General features: G+C 40.3%; 1 protein-coding gene across 2 annotated transcripts in view; it reads left to right on the forward strand.

Annotated features, from left to right (window-relative positions):
• GCH1 (GTP cyclohydrolase 1) overlaps positions 1 to 16541 on the forward strand; it is a 53920-nt gene extending 37379 nt beyond the window's left edge. Inside the window, exons 3-6 of one of the 2 annotated variants that reach the window (XR_013827312.1) lie at positions 1039 to 5512; positions 12191 to 12222; positions 13279 to 13363; positions 14140 to 14160. Coding sequence is in view for 1 of the 2 variants with exons in the window: in XM_079914761.1 (XP_079770887.1) it covers positions 1039 to 1094; positions 12191 to 12222; positions 13279 to 13363; positions 14140 to 14266 (300 nt within the window). In the remaining variant the exon portion in view is untranslated. Of the gene's footprint in view, positions 1 to 1038; positions 5513 to 12190; positions 12223 to 13278; positions 13364 to 14139 lie in introns of both variants that reach the window. The other variant, XM_079914761.1, reaches the window with a different exon arrangement.
• The last annotated feature ends 7337 nt before the right edge of the window (positions 16542 to 23878 follow it).

Consider the following 23878-nt stretch of genomic DNA (forward strand, 5'->3'; position numbering starts at 1 on the left):
TGTATAGATGTTAAGTGGTACTTCTGTACCTTGGTTCTATGGGAAAGTTTCAACTCTAATTTTTCTTTGACATACCCAATGCTCAGGTGCTATTTAACTTTCTCCTTCTGCTGAGCAGGAAGGCAATGCATTGGTATTCTCAGACTCCCAAAGCATAGTGCCTAATAGATGGAAAAAAACCCACTAATTACTCCTGGATTATTCAAGTGTACAGTAAATATTAGGTGAACAAATGCAACCAATGCTGGCAAACCATGATGCAAATGAGTTGAAAATTTTATATTACTTAAATTGATTGCCTATAAGTGACCATTTATTAATCTTTTTGGAGAACTAATATTCTCTCATACTTAACACTTGGCTGAAAGACATGTAACTTTTTCATATTAGATATTAATCAGTGCTTTTTAAGCCATAGAAATGGCTTTGCCTTATCGTAAGTCCTACAAGAACTTAGGCCTTAGGACCCAGATTTCTTCTGAGTCACAACTTGTAGCCGTGTCCTTTTCTTCCTGTCAGGAGGATGGTGTTCTCTAGCAGCTTAGAAATGGGGCTGCCCAGGATGACAAAGAGCACAGAGACCCTCTTTCTGTGCAACAGGGCAAGGTTTTTAAGGCCACCATGATGTGTAGAATGGCAATATTTATACTTACAGTTTCAGCCATTTAAAGGTTTTCTTAGCTACATTTTAATGTTGCTGTGGGATAATTAGCATTTTCCTGAGAAAGTTTCCCCTCAACAGAGGAAAGATTTTAAGAATTGTATCAAGAGCTTAACTTCACCAGGAAATACCACAACTATACTTCAAATTTGTCATTTTATTAATAGTCATTCTTATTTTCCTTTTACTTAATTTATGTGATTTTTTAACTGCTTATGTAAGTGCTTCATTTTCTATGTCTTAAAGCTTCTAGATGTTTTAAAAATATGTTTTCATTGTGTTGAACCGCACTGTAAGTATACTGTATTACGTTTCCTTTCGTCACAAAGAAGTACTGTGTTTTCACTTAGCTCATGATTTCTGTCTCTTCTCTGAAGGTCCATATCGGTTATCTTCCTAACAAGCAAGTTCTTGGCCTCAGCAAACTTGCTAGGTAAGTATGACTGTGTAGTGAATAAGGTGACAGGTTTATAGGACCTGCCCCTACATGGTGAGAATCTTATCAGGCTTTGTCTCTTGATCACTGTGGATCTAACTTGGAAGGTACATTCCAACTTACTTTATAGTTGCAGAGACAATATATAGACAATAAGTATAGTCTAAGACAGACTAAGAGGACCTGAAAACACAAATGCCCTTTCCTTCTCGCTCCCCTATTGCCTGCCTGCCTTCTCCACCTCCCACCTGCACATCCTTGAAGCCTTACCTCACACTTCTCTCAGTAGAGCCTTCGCTGACTGGAGAGGACCTGAGGGTGCATTCAGTTCAGCCCCCATTCTTTAAGGGTGGTTTAGCTACCTGCGGGGGAGAGGAAACCGGCACAGAGGTCTAACTGCACTGCTCTTTGAAGTGGGGGCCTTAACCCTGCCTTCCACTTGGGTACCTCCACACATCTCTGCATCCTGTAGGGCCAGTTGGTTTATGTCTGGCTCCGTTGCTTCTGCAGACCCAAGACCATGCCTTCCTTGGCTTTTTCAGCTTTTTTTCCCCCCCCTCAGCTCTATTCTGAGACAATACTAACTCTCTATTTCTCTTTCTGCTACAGTCTTTTTTCATTCTTTATCCTGTGGGTTCTGGCCTTTGCTACCATTTTTGAGTTTTAGGAAAGAGTGATGATATATACAAGCATGGTCTCCTGTGTTTAACTAGAAGTCAAATTGAGGGTCAGTGTTCATATATCTCTGATAGGGACAATAAAATATTGGGGACTAGACCTAAATACCCTTTTGTGTAGTTTCCTTGTATAGAGTTAGCGAGTTGTGGGTGATGGGGAAATATTGGGAGGTGTATGTGTTAAAGGAGAGTTAAAATGAAGGGGCAGGTAATGAAATGACATCAAGAGTCCCCCTCCTTCTAAAAATAAACCAAGCTAAGTTTGGATAACTTGATTGAGGTGAAAGTGACCATATCAAAATTGGAATAAACATACCTTTGTGACCAACTGACATCTGTGGCTCTGATATGTTCCTGCTTCTTCTCCACTTAGACAATCCTGAAATGGTGGTCCAGATCTTTTTCAATTCTGTGTTGGATTCTGTAAACACCGCCCCTGCAATCTGATGCCTGCTCTCCACAGCTGTTCGTTTTACGTTGTTTTCACTTCTACTTTCTTACTCATTTCTTCTAGGGATTAAGGAGAAAGTAGGTAGAAGAGAGAAATTTAACTTCCCTAGTTTCTGACTAGTTTCCCTAGTTTCATTCCTACTTGGCAATCTCACTACCAGACAGGACTACTTGGTAGCATGAAAGGATGTTCTTACATCATAAATATAATTGCTTCACTGCAGTCAGGCTCTTAATACAAACACAAACATGTTGGTGCCTTTCAGTGATCTGTACCCAATGGCAGTGCCAAGGAGTGGCTGAAAAATAGTATTGGTGGTGATGGGGGTAATCAACCTTATTATAATTTCTATTAGCAACCTCCTCTCCAATAACTTACTCCCAAGCGATAAAGTTATATCAGCTGAATACAAGTGTCTTTATTATAATTGGTTATTCTTACTGTTTTATAATACATAGTCTAAGATCAGCAGGCTTGCTGTGCAAACACAGCTGTAGGCTCACTCCCCTGGTTCCCCCTCTTCCAGCAAGATGGCTAATCCTCCACCTTATATAGAAATCCTGGCACTGCTCCTGCCTGTATCAGACTGCCCACGTGTGAAAGGTGTAGCATAGACAGTCTTCATATTATAAAAACTTGGCAGACCACACTCGGCCATGGTCTCAATGTAAGCAGTCTTCTCTAGAAGACCACACTATGTAGGCCATGGGTAACACTTTATAGAAATGGATTCGAGAGTAATCTAGTGAGATCTTGGAAAAAGTGGTGACTTGGGGGTAGAAGGGAATAGCCTTTGGTTATTTCCTTTCCTAGTGAAAGGAAAAGCTCTCCAATAATTAAGCTTTTATGAACAGAGGAGTTAATTATTAGCATGGGGATTTGTCCTTACACTAATAGGATTAAAATGTAAGAAAAAAAAATGGAGCGTAAACCAAAGAACTGAACTCAGATATTTTGTAAAAATTTTGAATAAAGGGTCTATTAAATGAAACAGGAGACTAAGATATTATCCAACTGCTTATTCCTTATAAGAAGGTGGAATATTTAGGGAATGAAGAGGAATAAATAAAGCTAAATGTCTTAGCAAAACTTCACTGCTCATTTTAATCTTGTATGTGAAGTTTGTTATATGCTTGCCTTTAAACGAATGACCTTTCAGTGCCAGGGAAGTCAAATATCAAACAGTAAAGCTTTAAGTAACAAGAAAATGCCAAAAGTGAGTTGATCTGGTTTAACTCTAGTAGAATTCTAGAGTAAATTTAGTTTGAATAGAAATTCCTTCTGTTGCTGAAAATCCATTGAACATGTATTCATTTTCTTGAATTAGAAAATTGAGTGAACACAATTAAATCTTGAATATAGAATTGTAGTGCCTCAGGTAGCCATGGTTCAACTGTTGGGCACCTGTGAAAGGACAATGTGCCAGTTATCATGGCTGCTAGAGGGAAGTAGGACAGAGCCACTGCCCTCAAGGAGAGTGGACAGTACTCGGCAGCAGGTGCCACAGACGTGCCTGGTTAGGAGGTCTGAGGTCAGAGAAGCCAAGATGGCTGTGGCCAGGCAGGACTGAGGAGACCCAGAGGTAGAGGGCTGAACAGAATTCTGAACAGAAGAGAAATTCCTGTAGGTATAGTTAATGCCTAAACAAAGGCAAATCAGAGGGTAGGAGCAAGGCATCTCCCAGTGGATGGGGAGCAGGTTGATTGATACAAGAGATTTAGGCAGAGGTGACTGGGAGATAGTGAACAAGGGTAGATTAGATCACAAAGGGAACATTAGATTACAAAGGGAACATTTTCTTGTTTCTCTATGCTATAAAAGTAACATACCAGTTAAACTTAAATACAAGTGAGTGAGTAGAGGGAAAACTTTTCTTTCCTATTTCCATTCCCCACTAGAGATCTTTCACTATCCTTCTGGAAGATTTCAGTACAAACACAAACGTGTAGCCTTAAAACTACTAGCTAAACAAGGCGAAAGGGGATCATATCCTATATTCTATACTACTTTTTTTAAAAACTTAAAGTACCTTGAAATTCCTTGGACGTCTTTTAGTCTAAAAAAGTTCCTTTTAATGGCTACATAGTATTTCTTTAATATAATTCATTTAACCAGTCTTTGATATAAGTATAGCCTACAGTTTGAGACTACTGTCAAAAATGGGAAAAAGAAGAACTTTGGTGAACACGTCCTTATCTATTTCCTTACTCTGAGTCTGTAACATTGGAGTCGGATTTGCTGGGTTAAGGTTAGCTAACTTTTTGATATTACCAAATTGCTCTCCAGAAAAGATCATACTGAACTATACTCTAATAATAGATTAAAGGTGTGTGTTTCTCTACCCTTTTGCCAACACTGGCAAACATTGAAGAGTGTGAAACCCAAACAGGTAAGTAAAAAATGGTACCTGTTGTTTTAATTTGCATTTAATCATGTGAGGCTGATTTTTTTCAGGAACTTCCTGCTCTTAGTCTTTGCTAATTTTTCCATTGGGTTGTCTTTTTATTACTGATCTGTATGAGCTCTCTGAATATTAAAGCTACAAATAATTTGTCCAGGCTTGTCATTTGTCTGTTTTCTAGTAGTATTTTTCATGAAGTTTAAAACCTATGTAACCATAAACTCATGTATTTTTGGGTTATTTTTATGGCTTTATTTTTATATTTAGATCTTTGCTTCATCTGGAAATGTATTTTGGGGCAAGGAGTAAGGGGGAATCCATCCATTGCTGTTGTATGCTCACTGACCCCCTGTAACACCTCCACTTCCCTCACATCATCACCACGCTGCCTTCTTGCTATTCTCGCTGCCACTCTCTGGGCCTTCATGTTCCTCCTGGGTCATGTGTTAAACTCCTAACTCCTGTCCTCTCATCTCTTAGGATCCCTAAATCTGCTCTCATATGCTGCTAGGATGTTCTTTCGCAAGTGTGGATTTGACAAAAGCTATGGAGCTGCAAAGGGGCAGCATTAATAAAGTTCAGGCTTCTTACCTTAGCTGACAAGTCCCACTGTGATCTGGCTGTATTCTTGCTCTTCTTTCACTTTTTGCTCTAGCCACACTTGAGAATTTGCAGCCCAGTGTCAAGTCTAGCTTGTCAAGTTATATGAAGGCATCAGAAACACTTCGAAGGTTTGCAAGGGTTAAATTATACCATCCATGGGTTCTTCCTGCAAAAGTATCACCAGATTACTTTCCCAGTTGCCAGAGGAGGAAGAGAGGAAGAGGAGAGAAAGCATAATAATGCAAGAGAAAACAGAGGATCGAGCACAGATGTTATAAGACCAGTAAGTAGGCTATTTAAATAAGCTGTCCACTGGGTTAAATCTAGTATCCAACCATGTCCCCCTTTTAAAATAATAAAATGTTAATAAAAATCAAGGCAAAATTTATCAAAGGGGATAAAGTGAGTCCTCTTATTTTGAGAAGGTTGTATAATAAAAGTGGTCATGAATCTTCATCAAATGGGTTCAAAACAAAACATGAACTGGCTAAAATGCTAGAGAAACTGACAAACCTGAAAGGAGTAGGAACACTAATTACCTCTCAGTGTATGAAGTGGACAAAAAAAGATATACACAGCCGAGTAATAGAATTTTGGCCAAAAGGTAAGCTTAAACTTAAAAAAATTGAAAAGGCTGTTGTGTAACAAGAAAACTAGAAATTCAAGATTAAAAACCCAACTATTTAGAAGTCAAAATTTTTTTAAATTCCTTAGACATGATAAAAAATCATGATGCTAACACTATATAAATTGTATACAGTATTTACTGCAAAGCCATTCTTTGGAACTAACACCAACCCTCCCCAAACTCTTCCAAAAGATTTAAGAGGAACCCTTCCAAACTCAGTTCAAGACATTATCCTGATACCAAACCAGACAAGGCCACTACAAGAAGAAAATTACAAGCCAATACCCCTGATTAATATAGATGCAAAAATCCACAATATATTAGCAAACTGAAATCAGTAATTCATTAAGAGGATCACGCACTATGATCAAGTGGGATTTATTCCAGGGGTGCAAGGATGGTTCAACATTTGCAAACCAATCAATGTGATACACCATACTAACAAAATGAATGATAAAATCATCTCATTAGATGTAGAAAAGCATTTGACAAAATTCAATATCCATTCATGATAGAAACTCAGAAAGACAACCTACCTCATTGCCTGTGTAATAAAGGCTATATATGACAAGCCCACAGCTAACATCTTACTCAATGGTGACAAGCTTAAAGTATGAAAATCTATCATAAGTTGCTTATAAGTCTGAGAGAATAATTCTATTTAGAAATGAGGGGTTATGTAACTAAGAATATGCTTTAAAAACTTTAAAAAACAGGTTAAAGAAAAAGATGGACAGGAATGAAGCAAGCATTAGAAAACCTGGATCAGCTAGTAACCATTAGAAAAAGTAAAATTAATGTTGGGAGAGCGGTGGAGGGGAAGGGGCTGGACCCAGTCAATTTACTAGGCATTCTTTCAAACTTCTAAGTAACCACTAGTTTTCATGTTGTGTAAGTAATTCAGGAGCATGGAAAAACCTGAAAAGCTATACAATTAATTAGATGAAGCTGTCCGTCCCTGATAACAAAGCCTGATAAAGCTGTTAATTATAGACTACCCTCAATTATGAGTAGTCATAAAAATCCTAAATATCAAAAAACCTACTTCAGTAGGCTCCAAGTACTGTTTTCATCATCCAAGGAGCTTTACTTCAAGAATACAAAAATAGGTTACATTAAAATTTGAGAACTACTGATTCCAAGAGTATGGTAAACTAGATTGTAATGATATCTTGGTGTAGCATACTAAGATACAATGTGTATTAACATTTCACACATTGGGGGAAATATGAAGCAGTTATTGTAAGAATCCACAGGAATTCCCCAGCACTGGGGCCAAAGTCAGGGTTTTGTCCTCCCTATTTTCCCCTAAATATTCTGGGGAGAGCAGGAAGAACCACCCCTAGGCACATAGTCACTTAGGTGTGGGGTCAGAATTCAGATTACCTGTGTGGTCCTCAAAAAACCCAAGGCAATTATTTAAGATGTCACTAAGGAGGTAGCCTTCTAGCACCTAGCAGAAACAAGTGCATGTTTGGATACTTTTATCCAGGCTTCAAAGAATTCCCACAAATGTTCCTAAGAGCATGTGTTCACTGAAAGTAAAAGAAAGTCACCATGAGCCAGATTCAGCTTAAAACAATTGGTCAAATAGGGCAGATTCCAGAGTTATCAGATACAGAATATACAAGTGTGTTAGAAAAATAAGAGTACTGAGGGGGCTTCCCTGGTGGCACAGTGGTTGAGAATCTGCCTGCTAGTGCAGGGGACACGGGTTTGAGCCCTGGTCTGTGAGGATCCCACATGCCACGGAGCAACTAGGCCTGTGAGCCACAACTACTGAGCCTGCGCGTCTGGAGCCTGTGCTCCGCAACAAGAGAGGCCGCGATAGTGAGAGGCCTGCGCACCATGATGAAGAGTGGCCCCCACTTGCCACAACTAGAGATAGCCTGGCACAGAAACGAAGACCCAACATGGCAAAATCAGTAAGTTAATAAACTCCTAAAAAAAAAATACTGAAAGTTTGACAAAGGGGCAAGAAACTTTCAGAATTAACTAGGCAGATTGGAAAAGGAACCAAATATAACTTGTAGGAAAAAGAGATGAGGTAATGGAATCCGAAGTCCAGTACGCTCACATCAAACAGATTTGGCACAGCTGAAAATGAGTTAACCCAAAGAAAGGTCTGAAGAAACTACATGGAATACAACACAGACAGGTGGGAAGTATGAATGAGTGTAAGACATGGAAGAATAAGAAGGTATAATATGCCGTTCATTGAAATTCCTGGGGGTAAGAGGCAATCGGGTAGGTGTACTATTAGAGAAGTTAACAGCTGAGACGTTTCTAGAGCATATGCATCCTATCAGTCTTCAGATTCAGGAAGCCTAATGGATCCCAAATAGGAAAAATGAAATTAAACCCCCATCTAGACACAACATAGGCAAGAGTGCACATACTCAAATATCATAATAAAAGCAGCCACACAGAAAAGCGTTACCTACAAGGTAACAGCAACTAGACTGACCGTTGATTTGCCTGTGACAGTATTGAAAGGCAGATAAATGTCGGTGTCAAACTAGAATTCTTTTCCCAATAATTACCTCTCAGCAAGTTGACAGATGAGGGCAAAATAAATTTTTTTTTTTTAATCCAGTGAAGCTATATGTTGGGCTGCACCTTACAGGCCTGCAAGCCCTGTAGTTGCCCAGCCTCAAAACTGAAGAAAGAACCTAGAAACATCAACAGTTTAGTGGACAGAGGGATCTTCCTAGTCCGAAGAAAGGTCCTGGAGCGACACCTCACCGTGCTCGGCAACAACCTTCTCTACTCGGGGTAGAAGGCTACCACTTACAGGGGAAATTGATGTCAGGTTGGCTCATGAGTTACCAGGGAAACTGGCGGCTAGGGCAGGGGGCAAGCACAAAGGCGGTAACTGATGAAGCCCTATAACTAGGAGGATTGGATAGTCATGTGAGTGAAGCAGGGACTGATCAAGCAAGAGGACAGCCATCTTGAATGGCCTGACCATACCCTCCACCCTTACATACCCTGCACGACCCTTACAATCTTGGTCCACCCCTCTTGCGCAGTGTCCCTGGGGTCAGGTATGTCGAGGGGCACTGCAACCAGATACCACAAATGCAGTACAGACAGCAGCAGCTAAAGAGTAGCAAGAGAAAGCAGGGCGCTTAGCAGGTCCATTTACCATGGAAGCCCAGAGGAGGAGGACAACGGCATCTCACCGTAGACCCAGCAATCAGACTCATTTTGCGGCGAGCCCACTGTTGCCACCCAGCCCTGGAACAGATTCCCTCCTCTCAGGCAAGGGACAAAATATATAAGATGTTTAGCAGGCACAGTACAGGGGAGGTCATGACCATTAAGCAAAACATAAGCAATAATAGCATCCTGAGATAACGCGGGTTTTGTCCTGGCCTGCAGGACCACATCGCCTGTCCACCCTCAGTCCCCACAGCCATGCCTAGTATTGGAGAGGTGGTTTAACAACCAACCACAGGGTTAATTAATATAACACCGCCTTTCTCCAGTAGGGGCCCAGATTGATTACCTCAGCAGTCTTCGGTGGGGCTGGGTAGGAGACAGGTGAAATCGCTAAGCCCCTTTCTAATCCTATTTCCCAATGGGGCGGCAAAGCCAAACCACCTGGGACTTACTGTCAGTTCCAGGGCCATTTTATAATGTGTTCCCCTTGGGGTTAGATCCTATGATAAGGGCAAAAACAAGTTATTGTCCTTCTGTGGTCAACAGCTGAACTCAGATGGTGTTGACTAGTTACCTCTGGGTGAACATGACGTAGACATTGGTTATAGTCATAGTTTGTAGGGCTTGAGTTAGCCTCCTGGCCCATGCATTGAGAGAGCTGGTTTCCCATCTCAGTTGTTAAGTAGTCCATTCAGCCTTTCAATTAGCCGGCAGCAGTGAGGTTGTAGGGCAGGTGAAAATGCCAGTGTGTCATTTCTATCAGCCCATTCCTGAACTTCGTAGCTGGCAAAGTGGATTCCTTGGTCACTGTCGATGTCCACGAGGGTCCTGTATGTCACAAGCAGCTGTTCTAGACCCCAAATCATGGTTTTGTGCATTGCTCGACTCGGGTAGGCCTTCTGTAGCGTCTTCCACCTACTGTAATGCACTGTAGACTGCGCATGGCTGTTGTTCCATGACACTATATGGTTGCTCCGCCCCCTTCCACAGCTGGGACCAGAAGCCCATGGGTACTCGTATTAGTTTGCCGTTGCCACAGACCCCAACCAAATCCTCCCAGGTAACTGGCCACGTCCAATTCACAAGCCTGCCCCTGAGTTAGTATCCCTAAAGCCTGTGTCTGTAATTGTTTAGGGATGGTGAGTTGGCGTATGCTTATATATTCTAGATAGTCCAGGTCCTTGAGTTTTGTCTGTGTTCACCAGCCAGCCCAGTGCAGTCAGATGAGCTATGAGTGCGGGGCTGGTGCTTTTTTTTTTTTTTTTTTTTTTTTTGCGGTACGCGGGCGTCTCACTGTTGTGTCCTCTCCCGTTGCGGAGCACACGCTCCGGATGCGCAGGCTCAGCGGCCATGGCTCACGGGCCCAGCCGCTCCGCGGCATGTGGGATCTTCCCAGACCGGGGCACGAACCCGTGTCCCCTTCATCGGCAGGCGGACTCTCAACCACTGCGCCACCACGGAAGTCCGGGGCTGCTACTTTTAAATAGGAAAGAGACTCTGAGGATAACAGGCTATCATCAGTATAATGGAAGAAGGCATCTCTCATGGCAGTCAGCTGCCACAGGGCCCCACATGGCTAGTGGACAGCCACCTCGCGATTCCCGCCCCACCTCCAACTTTCCGTTCCTCACCCGTATTTCCCGACATCTCTGCATTCACGGGAGTTTCCTCGGCCTCCTGGCTGGCTCAGCAATTATTGGGCTGCGCCTCGAAGGCCTGCAAGCCTTATGATTGATAGCCCAGCCTCAAGACTGAAGAGCGAGCCCCGAAACAGTGACAGAGACATCAGCGGTTTAGTGGAGAAAAGGATCTTACTAGTCCAAAGCCAGGTCCTGGAGCAACACCTCACCGTGCGCGGCAACAACCTTCACTACCCGGGGGAGAAGGAGGCTACCATTTATAGGGGGAATTGACATCAGGTTGGTTCATCAGTTACCAGGGAAACCAGTGGCTGGGGCAGGGGGCAAGCATGGAGGCAGTTACTGATTAAGCCCTATAATGAAGAGGATTGGATAGTCATGTGAGTGAAGCAGGGACTCATCAAGCAGGGGATGTAGAGAGAGCAAGACAGCAGCCATCTTGAATGGCCTTCATACACTATGTGATTATCTTTAATGCTGAGAAGACAGAAATCCGACACCTATTCTTTACTTGAAAAAGAAAAACAAACTAGGAATAAGAAATGATAAACTCTGAGCATAGGGGCCCTGTTCGCCACATAATCATATACACAGTAGGCACTCAATAACGAATGACCCTCGTCCGGCACAGTCACCAGCAACAGGCAGGCACCCGGGCTGGCAGTGAAATGTTAGAGGCATTCCTGTTAGGGTAGGCAGCGCCCCTGTGACTGACTTCATTGGCTGTTGCAGGTATAAAGAAGCAAGTCATGAGTTCTGAGTGGCACAGTGGGGGAAAGGGCCATAACATACCTCATAGGTAAGCTGATCCTTAAATTGAGTCCAAATTCATGACTAAAAGGCCAAATTTTAAAGAAAAGACCCTTCACGTGAATTGCAATCCTCAAATGTGTAATTCTGTAGCCATTTTACAGCCAGAGTAAAAGATGTTGAAAGGGGAAATTCATCACTTGACAGATTGTGTTATGAGCCAAGATCAGGGGCTTTTATTTGGACGGGGTGGTTAATCCTACTGAGTGCTTATGTAGACCTATATTATAAAGAGATGTCTGAAGAGGTCTGTTTAGCTCTCATCTGATTATCCTAATAGGTTTAGTTGGTACATAGTTGATATTTGTCTGCTATTAACAAATAGTCTTTATTTTTAACTTGAGCTTTAAGCTCTTATTAAACAATATGATTAATTAGAACACGTGAGATGTGACCTAAAATTGATGACATGGGAGGTTGAAAATTACTCACCTCTAATTGTTGTTTTTCCTAAGTGAATGTTACACTTAATTCTCTCTGTCTTTGGGGACTTACGGAAGTACCACTGTGTCATGGTTGGTGGTCTCCTTTAGACTCTCCCTCTTCTCATTTCCTTGTAGTTTTTGTATCTTTCTATCCTCCTCCTATAAGCATTTATCTCCTGCCCAGACCCTACAATTACTTCAATAAAGCAATTATTCTTTAGACTTATGGGGAAGCCTTGCCAATTTCACTTCAAACAATTTATAATTAACTAAAACAATTCTTTCTTTTCTAGGATTGTAGAAATCTATAGTAGAAGATTACAAGGTAAACTTTGAAACTACTTTATTTACAGAAAAACATTTTTTTTAAGGAAAAAGTATTTTTTGTTCTTATTACAAGTGTAATACATATGGCTTATAAAAATCAAGGGAATTCCCTGGCGGTCCAGTGGTTAGGACTCGGTGCATTCGCTGCAGTGGCCAGGGTTCAATACCTGTTCAGGGAACTAAGATTCCCCCAAGCCGTGTGGTGTGACCAAAAAAAAAAAGAAAACTTTATAGGAATATAAAACAGAAAGTCTGCTGTGTTTCAAGCCTCCAGAACAAATCATTGTATTTGCACATTCCTTCACATTTTATTGCATATACCAACATTTAAAAAATCAATCTACTTTTATTATAGTATTTGAAAATTGGTGTCACCTTCTTTTTCCCCTACTTTTTCACTTAACCAAATCTTAAACATTTTTTCACATACATGTAACCATCTCATTCATTTTGCTGGCTGTTCAGCATTCCATTGTACAGCTACGCTGTGGCTTGATTTAACCAGTTCCTGCTCTGATATTTGGGGATTTTGTCGGTTTTCAAATAGAGGCAGTGCTGAACACTTAATGTTTTCAAAGATGTTGTTTATTCAGTACAGGAACTACGTTATTTAGGTTAAATCGTTGATTTTCAACATTGCTCTAAGTACAATTCAATAATTGGGCTGTAGCTCCTTTGTTAACCCTGCTTCAAGCTATTTATTCATTTACTTTACTCTGCCTCCACGGGGGTGCTTGTTATCAATATCTGGTCAGTCTTTCTGCACACCTAAAGGGACAGTCGTCATTCTGATCTGTTCCCTCCAGTGGTGCTGGTGGGCACTGGGGGTTCCTTAGTTCCCCTTGGCACCTGTACTGCAGGTGAGGGGACTGAACAGGGGCATCCTGTGGCCCAGACAGCAGAGCAAGCAAACTGGTAAAAGGTGGTGCGTCTTGGCTCTTAAACCTCACCAAAGTCTTGCTTTTTAAGATTTCAAATATTCTAGAGACAACAAAAGCTTCCAGGTCTCTGTTCGTGTCAGACTCTTAAACTGAGCTCCTTGTCACATCCACAGTTCAAGAGCGCCTTACGAAACAAATTGCTGTAGCAATCACAGAGGCCTTGCGACCTGCTGGAGTGGGGGTAGTGGTTGAAGCGACGTAAGTCCGTGTTTGCCTTTAATAATGTCCCAGTGGTGTTTTGGGCTGGAGGTGTAGAGAGTCATAGACTTAGGTGTAGTGAATTTGCATAACAGTGCAAATCAGTCTTCTCTTGATTTCTTCTTTAGCTCTTTGTTGCTAAGAGCAGAGTTTTCCCAATATCTTGCGACACATTTGAAAAATAAAGAGTTGTACTTAAGAATAGGTACAAAGGGCAACTGAAGACACTTCTTTAAGTTAGAATGAATTATGAGAATTGCGAACATCTTGTGGGCAGTTTTCACCCATTCTTTTGTCATGGCGTGAACTGTGCACTGTGGGTGCCGTCCAGCTTCACCCACTGTGGTCACTGTTCTCTGGATTCTGCCTGGTGAGACCACCGTGCCTCAGTATTTCTTGGAACACCTAAGCTAGCTTAGTGCTGTCTCGGTCCTGAAGATGGATCAAGTGAGAATCCTGAATTTCTTTTTATCTAGAAGTTGTGTATCTCTGTAGATACTTTGTATTAGTTTCACCCAGGAAGAAAATCCTATTTTTCCCCCTCCGACTGGATGCCTTAAGGACTCAACCAGTGATAAGAATAAGAGCTGTAAGGCTTAGGAACTTAAAAAAAAAAAAAGTTTTAGACCAAATTTGTCTAAGAAGCGACATTTTGATATACTTGGTAACTGTGAACTCAGTTGAATCAGATTTAATCTTTCGGGCTGCTTTTATTTTAAAAACCAAACCAGCAACTGTCTACTCCTTGAAGCCACATTTGTTGCCTTGTTTTGTAGACACATGTGTATGGTAATGCGAGGGGTACAGAAAATGAACAGCAGAACCGTGACCAGCACGATGCTGGGGGTGTTCCGCGAGGACCCGAAGACCCGGGAAGAGTTTCTGACTCTCATTAAGAGCTGAACCTCAGCATGTGCCACATGGTTTACAGATTGTGCAGCTAGTAGCATCATTTGGTCTTAATTGTTTGTACATTCCATTTCCAGTTGTTGCTTATCCCTTGTCACTAATTGTATTTAATAATTATTTAAAGCAAGTCAAATAAAGATAATTAATAAAGGGGTAATTAATCTACTTTCTTCTTGCCACCTTTTAGTGGCAACATTCAAGCAAACTGCCAATAGTGTAAGTTACTTGCATAAAACCACTGCCTTTCAGGTAACCTGAGGGTGCTGGGAAGGGAGAAGAATTCATGTGTTTTGTTCAGAGTATGGTAATTTGATTCAGAAGCACAGGTGTGTTGGGAATGGGAGAAAACTATGACCAATATATTTATTTTATCCTCCCCAAACAAAAATGGCATAGTGCTTAAAATAATTTATGTACACTGTGCAGCATTGCTCTGCAAATTCAAAGTCCAACAGCTCCATTTTAATCATGTTTATTTAACTGCCAGTGATACTTTATTTTTTATATATTTATTTTTTAACTATCCAGTTGTAACATATGTCACCAAGGGAAGGTGGTGGAATATCTATGTTTTTTAATTTCACTGTGAGTTAAAAAAGCAATTTCTACCTTCTATTCTTTTTAAAATTCAAGTACAGGGAATTAGTTCCTGGAGTTGTTTACGAGTGTATTCTCATGTCAATATACAGGGATTTAGACATTTAACTCTCTGTGCCTTGATGAGAATATCACACCATTTAGAGTGTAGATACCTTTGCCTTTTTTTTAAAAGCCATTATTTTATAAGACTTAGTACTGACCTTGCAAATAACTAGCTCTCACAGTTCTACCTTTACACGTTTCTTGGGAGCTTACTTTGTGAGTTCCTTGTAGATGCCTCAAAACTTTTTTTTTTTTAACTTATCAAATATTTTTCTAAGTATTTACAGAAGCTTTTGAAAGTGTCCATCATTTTCAGGTCTGCAGAACCATAGCTTCCGTGAATATGAAGGAATGCAGAATTGCACTGTGGACTGCTTTGAACTATGTCCCATGTCTAATGAAAGCTGTATTGTTGGTGTCTGTAAAAATGCACCGTCATTCTCTGGAGTGATTGGAAGCTACTGGAAGCCAGTGTTCTGGTTTCCCTTGTGGTCCACATGGATCTTGTCTTCTGTGTAACTGTTCAAGTGGGATAGGTCTTTTAGTCCAGGAAGCTGCTGCCTTATTAATGATTATCTTAAAATTTCCTCCACTGGGGCAGTGTGGGCCAAATTAAAACAAACAAACGAAAAAAAACCCAACTCTCTGCAAAAACAAACACAGTTATTCCATGGAGAAGTCTCTTATTTGGTTGACACTGTGCTCTTCAAATTTATCCTGTTACCAACAAGGATTAACTACAATGCTTGCTGTAACTCTGGTAGTCCTGTCTCTGCCACTCTGATGCCATTTGGCTTATGCTAGGGCCAGATGGCAGGTTTTTTGTTTGTTTGTTTTTTTAATTTTAAATCTTCCCTACTTCTAGTTCCTATATATATATTTTTTTCACTTGGAGTTTCTAAAGTAGAGTGGTGGTTGATTCTGAGTACCTTTTAAAATCTAACCTGATATAAACATTATCCTGCTTAACATTTAGAGATAGAATTAAACATTCAGCTCACGTTTGGTATTTTAAAGTTTTTACACCTGTGACTTGGAGGACCAAAGAAATTGTTAGCTGTTAATTCATCTTTCTGAGATCAATTGTATTCCTTTTTAATGACTGTTTATTCTAACATTCCTTAGAAGTGTTCTCATAAAGGTCTACAGTATCCACAGTATTGGTCTAGAGTATTGATAAATGCAAAGTAATTACCTTGTCTGTTTTACTCTGGTCTGTAGTACTTCAAAATTACTTTTTCATATCCGTGGGCTTGAACTCATTTGGGGGATTTTTAAGAATTCGATGCATTTAAATACACTGTTCAGTTTAATTGTTCAAATTATATGTATATTGTTCCTGAAGTTGGTTTTATTCAAATTATTAAAGTGTTATGGCTGTTCTTGTGAAAGTAGTTTCTTTTTGAACCACTGCTATAGATAAATCAATAAATTAAATTATTTTTACTGCATTCTGTTTTAGCAAAGATACCCTTCGTAAGGGCTTCTCTCAGCCATCAAGCTATTAGAATATAAATCCCAGACATAAATTTACCCCAGGCTCTCTGTTTCCCTTTGGTATTCAGTTTGGGTATTACTGTCCTCACCCTATTGCAGTTATGGGAAGGACAGATCTGGGTTAAGAGTAAGGAATCTGAATGGCCCACATGTCCTTGTTCTAAGCCTAACTTTGCATAACTGCAGCTCCTGAGAACTCCACTGCTTTCTGTGTGGGAGCATCTGAGGAGGGAAGAGCTGGCTGGGGCAGGGAGCTGGGCAATGCAGGGAGTGGAAGAGTTTCCCTCCCTTTTATAGGGAAGAGCCTGCCTGGGCAAAACTTCCAAGTAGTAGCAAAGGTTTTGCTGCCTCTTTTCTGTCCATGCCTGGTGATCACATCATTCCCTCTATTGGGTGGACTTCCCATTCCCTGCTCCACCTAGGCAGAGGCCCCAGCCGTCACTGATTGTCAGCCTGTCCGGGTGCTGGGGCCAATGGAGTGGCCTGCTGCTCTTTGAAGGACCCTGTAGCCTGTAGGTAGTGAACCTAATCACCTAAACTAGGAATGCAAGAAACATTCCTTTTTTTTTTTTTTTTTGCCCCACCATGCAGCTTGTGGGATCTTAGTTCCTCAACCAGGGATCGAACCCATGCTTTCAGCAGTGAAAGTGCAGAGTCCTAGCCACTGGACCACCAGGGAATTCCTAAAACATTCCTGAAACCACAACTCACACGTGTCAATAAAACAATGAGCTGCTCAATAAGCCCAAGTTGCTGCTCCTGAGTTTTTTCACTAAAGATCGAATTGGCTGAAAAAAGAACAGAGCTGGAGAAATCACACTCCCTGACTTTGGACTATACTACAAAGCTACAGTAATCAAAACAGTATGTTACTGGCACAAAAACAGAAATAGATCAGTGGAACAGAATAGAGAGCCCAGAAATAAACCCATGCACTTATGTTCAATTAATTTATGACAAAGGAGGCAAGAATATACAGTAGAGAAAAGACAATCTGTTCAATAAGTGGTGCTGGGAAAACTGGACAGCTACATGTAAAAGAATGAAATTAGACCATTCTGTAACACCATACACAAAAATAAACTCAAAATGGATTAAAGACCTAAATGTAAGACTGGATACTATAAAACTCCTAGAGGAAAACATAGGCAGAACACTCTTTGACATAAATCGCAGCATATTTTTTTTGGATCTGTCTCCTAGAGTAATAGAAGTAAAAGCAAAAATGAACAAATGGGACCTGATTAACTTAAAAGCTTTTGCACGGCAAAGGAAACTATAAACAACATGAAAAGACAACCTATGGAATGGGAGAAAATATTTGCAAACCATGCAACTGAAAAGGGATTAATTTCTAAAATATACAAGCAGCTCATACAGCTCAATATCAAAAAAAATAAAAATAAAAAACTGGGCAGAAGACCTAAATAGACATTTTTCCAAAAGACATACAGATGGCCAACAGACATATGAAAAGATGCTCAATATTGATAATTATTAGAAAAATGCAAATCAAAACCGCAATGAGGTATCACCTCACACCAGTCAGAATGGCCATCATCAAAAACTCTGCAAATGATAAATTCTGGAGAGGGTGTGGGGAAAAGGGAACCCTCTTACACTGTTGGTGGCAATGTAAAGTGGTGTAACCACTATGGAGAACAATATGGAAGTTCCTCAAAAAATAAAAATAGAGTTACCATGTAATCCAGCAATCACACTTCTGGGCATATATATCCAGAAAATACGAAAACTCTAATTCAAAAAGATACATGCACTCCTATGTTCATAGCAGCACTATTTACAATAGCCAAGACATGGAAACAACCTAAATGTCCATGGACAGATGAATGGATAAAGAAGATGTGGTATATATATATATGAATATTACTAAGCCATAAAAAAGAATGAGATGATACCATTTGCAACAACATGAATGGACGTAGAGATTATTATACGAAGTGAAGTAAGTCAGACAGAGAAAGACAAATATATATCACTTATATGTGGAATCTAAAAAAAATGATACAGATGAACTTATTTACAAAACAGAAATAGACTCACAGACATAGAAAACCAACTTATGGTTACCAAATGGGAAAGGAGGAGGGAGAGATAAATTAGGAGTTTAGGATTAACCTATACACACTACTATATATAAAATAACAAGGATTTACTGTATAGCACAGGGAACTATATTCAATATCTTGTAATAAACTATAATGGAAAAGAATCTGAAATATATATATATGGATCACTTTGCTGTACACCTGAAACTAACAAAATATTGTAAATCAACTACAATAAAAAAAATTTTTTTTAAGATTAAATTGGGTGAGTTCCTTGTTTTATCACTTAATGGAAAAGCAGTTGCAGACACCAAAGGTTTTAGAGAAGGCGGTCCATCAACACAGAACACCAAGATTCACCATGATGGGCCTGGTCCTGCTGATGGTGAAGAGGAAGGTCTCAGTAGATGAGCTCAAGGGCACAGTGTAAATGCCTGACAGCCCCAACCCTTCCAGGGGCACTTGCTTTGTGTTTTAGTCTTTATTATGGAAAAAACGTACAACAGTAGACAGTACATGAGTACATGAGCCTCGCGTACCCATCATCCAGCTTCAGTAAGTCTCAACTCATGGTCATCATGATTCCTCCATCTGGATTTCAAAACAAATCACAGACATCCTTTCACGCATAAATATTTCAGATTAACTAAAAAAAGAGGAGAGACTTCCCTGGTGTTTCAGTGGGTAAGACCCCGTGCTCCCAATGCAGGGGGCCCAGGTTTGATTCCTGGTTGGGAACTAGATCCCGCATGCATGCCACAACTAAGAGTTTGCATGCTGCAACTAAGAAGCCTGCACACCGCAACTAAAAGGTCCCATGTGCCGCAATGAAGATCCCGTGTGGCATAACTAAGACCCGGCATCAAAGTACAAATGAGGTCTATACACAGCAATTGCTTGATCTGGGTTTTTTAAACTGTGTTAAAAACACATAAAATTTACCATCTTAACCATTTTTAAGTGTATGGTACAGTAGTAACTATATGCACATTGTACAATAGATCTCTAGAATTTTTCATGTTGCAAAATTGAAACCCTCTACCCATTGAACAACTCCCTCACTTTTCCCCTCCTCCAGGCCCTGGTAACTGTTATTCTACTTTCTAAGAGTTTGCTTCAGATTCCTCATATAAGTAGAATTAGCAGTATTTGTCTTTTTTGTGACAGGTTTATTTCGGTTAGCATAATGTCCTCAAGAGTCATCCATTTTGTAGTATAAGGATTTCCTTTTTTTTTTTTAAAGAATTTCCTTCTTTTTAAAAATTGAATAATATTCCACTATATACATATATACTATATTTTCTTTATCCATTCATTTGCTGATGGACATTTAGATTGTTTCCACCTCTTGGCTATTGTGAATAATACTGCAATGAACATAACTATGCAAATATCTCAATATCCTGTTTTCAATTATTTTGGATATATACCCCAGAAGTGGAATTGCTAGATCATATAGTAATTCTTTAAAATTTTTTGAGGTAACGCCATACTGTTTTCCATAGCTGCTGTACCATTTTATATTCCCACCAACAATGCACGAGAGTTCCAATTTCTCCACCTTCTTGCTAAAACTTGATATTTTCCAGTTTTGTGATGGCCATCGGAATGGGTGTGAAGTAGTATTTCATTGTGGTTTTGATTTGCATTTCCCTGATGATTAGTGATGTTCAGCATCTTTTCATGTGCATATGACTATTTGTGTATCTTCTTTGGAGAAATGTCTATTCATGTACTTTTTATAAATCGGGTTATATGATGTTTTTGTTGTTGAGTTGTAGTTCTTTATATATTAATCCCTTATCAGATAAATAGTTTGCAAATATTTTCTCCAATTTTGTAGGTTTCCTTTTTACTATGTTGATTGTTTCCTTTGCTGCACAGAAGTTTTTAGGTTTGGTGTAGTCCCATTTGTCTTTTTGCCTATACTTTTGGTGTCATATCCAAGAAATCATTGCCCATTCTAATGTCATGAAGTTTCCGCCTCTGTTTTCTCCTGGGAATTTTACAGTTTCAGTTCTTAGGTTTAGGTTTTTAATCCATTTTTAGTTAACTTTTGCATATGATGTAAGGTAAGGGTCCAACTTCATTCTTTTGTATGTAGCTGTCCAGTTTTCCCAGCACATTTGTTGAACAGACTGTCTTTCCCCCATTGTGTAGCACTTGTACCTTTGTCAAAGGTCATTTGATCATACACTTGAGGATTTGTTCTGGACTGTTTGATTCTGTTCCATTGGTTTATATGTCTGTGCTTATGCCAGTACTACATTATTTTGATTACTGTAGCTTTTTTTTTTTTTTTTTTTGCGGTACGCCGGCCTCTCACTGCTGTGGCCTCTCCCGCCGCGGAGCACAGGCTCCGGATGCACAGGCCCAGCGGCCATGGCTCACAGGCCAAGCCGCTCCGCGGCACGTGGGATCCTCCCAGACCGGGGCACGAACCCGTGTCCTCTGCATCGGCAGGCGGACTCTCAAACACTGCGCCACCAGGGAAGCCCTGATTACTATAGCTTTATAATATGTTTGGAAACCAATTGAGACCTCCAGCTTTGTTTTTCTTTCTCAAGATTGTTTTGGCTATTTGGGGTCTCAGAGATTTCATATGAATTTTAGGATTTTTTTTCTATTTCTGCAAAAAAAAAAAGCCATTGGGGTTTTGATACGGATTGCAGTAAATCTGTAGCTTGCTGGACCTTTTAGCAATATTAAGTCTTTTGATTCATGAACATGGGGTATCTTTCAATTTATTAATGTCTTAATTTCTTTTATCAATGTTTTATAGTTTTTCAGTGTACAAGTCTTTCACCTCCTTAGTTAAGTTTATTCCTAAGTATTCTATTCTTTTTTATTAGCAGACTTTATTTTCTAAAGCAGTTTTAGATTCACAGTAGAATTGAGTGGAAGGTACAGAGATTTCCCATATACCTCCTACCCGCCCCCACATGCCCAGCCTCCCGGTATCAACATTCCACACCACAGTGATACATTTGTTACAACTGATGAACCTGCACTGACACATCATAATCACTCAAAGTCCATAGGTTACATTAGATTTCACTCTTGGTGTTGTACATTCTGTGGATTCAGACAAATGTATAATGATATGTATCCACCATTATAGTGTCACACAAAGTAGTTTCACTGCCCTAAAAATCATTCATGTTCCGCAATTATCACCTATTTTATTCTTGCTGATGCTATTGTAAATGAAAGTATTTTCTTAATTTCCTCTTTATTTTTTTATGAGTTAACTGCTATTAATTTGCTATTTATTCATAGCAAATTCAAGGACATTCATTTGCAGTTGCCATTCATATAGATGTCAAAAATGCCACTTTTTGTTGTGTATACAGTGAGAGGTTAATTTCCTCTGTAGATTGTTCATTGGTTGATGTGTTTTCAAAGCCTTTAAAAAATATTTAATTAATTAATTTATTTGTTTATTTGGCTGTGTTGGGTCTTAGTTGTGGCACGTGGGATCTTTGTTGCAGCATGCAGGATCTTTTCGTTGCGGTGCACAGGCTTCTCCCTAGTTGTGGTGTGGGCTCCAGGGTGCGCAGGCTCAGTAGTTGCGGCACGCGGGCTCTCTAGTCGTGGCGCACAGGCTCTAGAGCACACGGGCTCAGTAGTTGCAGCACGAGGGCTTAGTTGCCCCGTGGCATGTGGGATCTTAGTTCCCCTACCAGGGATCAAACCCGCGTCCTCTGCATTGGAAGGTGGATTCTTAACCACTGGACCACCAGGGAAGTTCCTCAAAGCCTTTTTTAAAGCTGTAGATTCACCTCTTGCTCCCTCAGTCCCATATTCTCCTTTACAATTTATTTGGTCATTTGCTTTTGAGAAGCCCTATGTTTACCCCAAGGAATGTCAAATGCTGGAATGTCCATGGCTGTCCAGCTAAGTGAAACTTCAGCTGACCAGAAGACAAAGGGTTGTTCTCTTCTACAATACTCCTCCATGACCTTGTATTCCTACTCCCGAGGCAGCCCCCCTCAGCCTGGTCCTGCTCAGCCTTTACCTTAGACACAGCTCTCCTTTGTTTTGTAACTCAGAGTCACCCTCCGAGGTATGGAACAGAGTTCTCTCCTTTTTTGGGAGGGTCTGTCCTTTCTGGATCATACACTTCAGTTTTAAAACATCTACCACGTGACTTCCTTGGCTTCATTGTGGTGTGTTCCTTGGCTGTCAAGATTTGGGTTAAGGAGGAAGTGTTATTGTAGGACTGGAATTGGTGAATCCCACAAGACTGGACATCACTTTGTGGGCCTATTCCTGGGGAATTCCAAGGTTTGGGTGACGGTCAGAGTGTTTGGGTGCCTGACTTCAGTTATATGTCCATGGCCCTCTGAGTAAGAATACCAGGCTCTGGCTGACTGGGGTGGGGAGGGAAGTGACACACCCAGTCTTGTATTTAAGTAGCTTCTTTTATGCTCTGCATAACAGTGTAGTTATGACTTGCTTACAAATCCTGTTGGGATGACTCCTAGCACATGCAGTACACAGCCTTAATGCGTCCATCTGCTTTTCCTCTTATTTCTACATTCTCCTGTTTGGTTTAAGCAATGTGTCCACAACTCTGACCTTTTGAGAAATCCTTGAACTTCAGGAACTGACCGTGCTGCCCAGAGAGCCATGGTTTGGCTGTCGATCAGTGTTGAGAAGGCTGTGTTGAGGGAGAGCTGTGATGAAATGCCAGGGTGTGTATGAAAACTTTCTCTGAGGCTGTCACACTTAGGCTTTGTTGATTTTCTCCTGATTTTAGAATGAGTTTCTTCTTCTTTCTCCTTTTCCTGGATCTTTTCATGTTTGAAAATGTGCCAAATCAATAGACAAATGAGATACTTTTCTTTCTAATTTGTCTTTTCGAGGGGTTTCCAATGTCACCCATGTGATGACACTAATCTTTAAAGTCATATTTGATCTTGACTGGTAAATTTCTTTATGGGGATTTTTCTTTTTTGCAGGGCCATTTCACTTCTAAAACCCAGATAAACTGAATAGGAAACAGAAAAGCTAGTAGATAAAAATCAGTTTAAAACGATCAGGGACCACAGAATTATTTCATAGTGGCCATTTGGAAAGTACCTTTAACTAAGGACAGCTAATCTCAGAGAAAAATTTCTCATTTCTGGGTCCTTCTGAAAGCTGATTCATCTGTGAGCATGGAACATGTGAGCTTGAAGTTCTCATCCAAATCTTATCTGACCTTCTCTTGCTTAACAGTTGTCAAAATCACCTCCTAATGAAGGAGTAGGAAAGAGAGACTTCTTATGTCAATGCTTGATTATTTTAACAGAATTTCCATATAAATTTAGTAGTTAGAAAATAATTAGAACATTAAAAGTATCTGGTGCACTTAAAGTATCGATAGGTCAACAATGAATTCTCGGGACTTCCC

The sequence above is a fragment of the Stenella coeruleoalba genome, assembly GCF_951394435.1.
Source record: "Stenella coeruleoalba genome assembly, chromosome: 2".
Taxonomy (NCBI): Eukaryota; Metazoa; Chordata; class Mammalia; order Artiodactyla; family Delphinidae; genus Stenella; species Stenella coeruleoalba.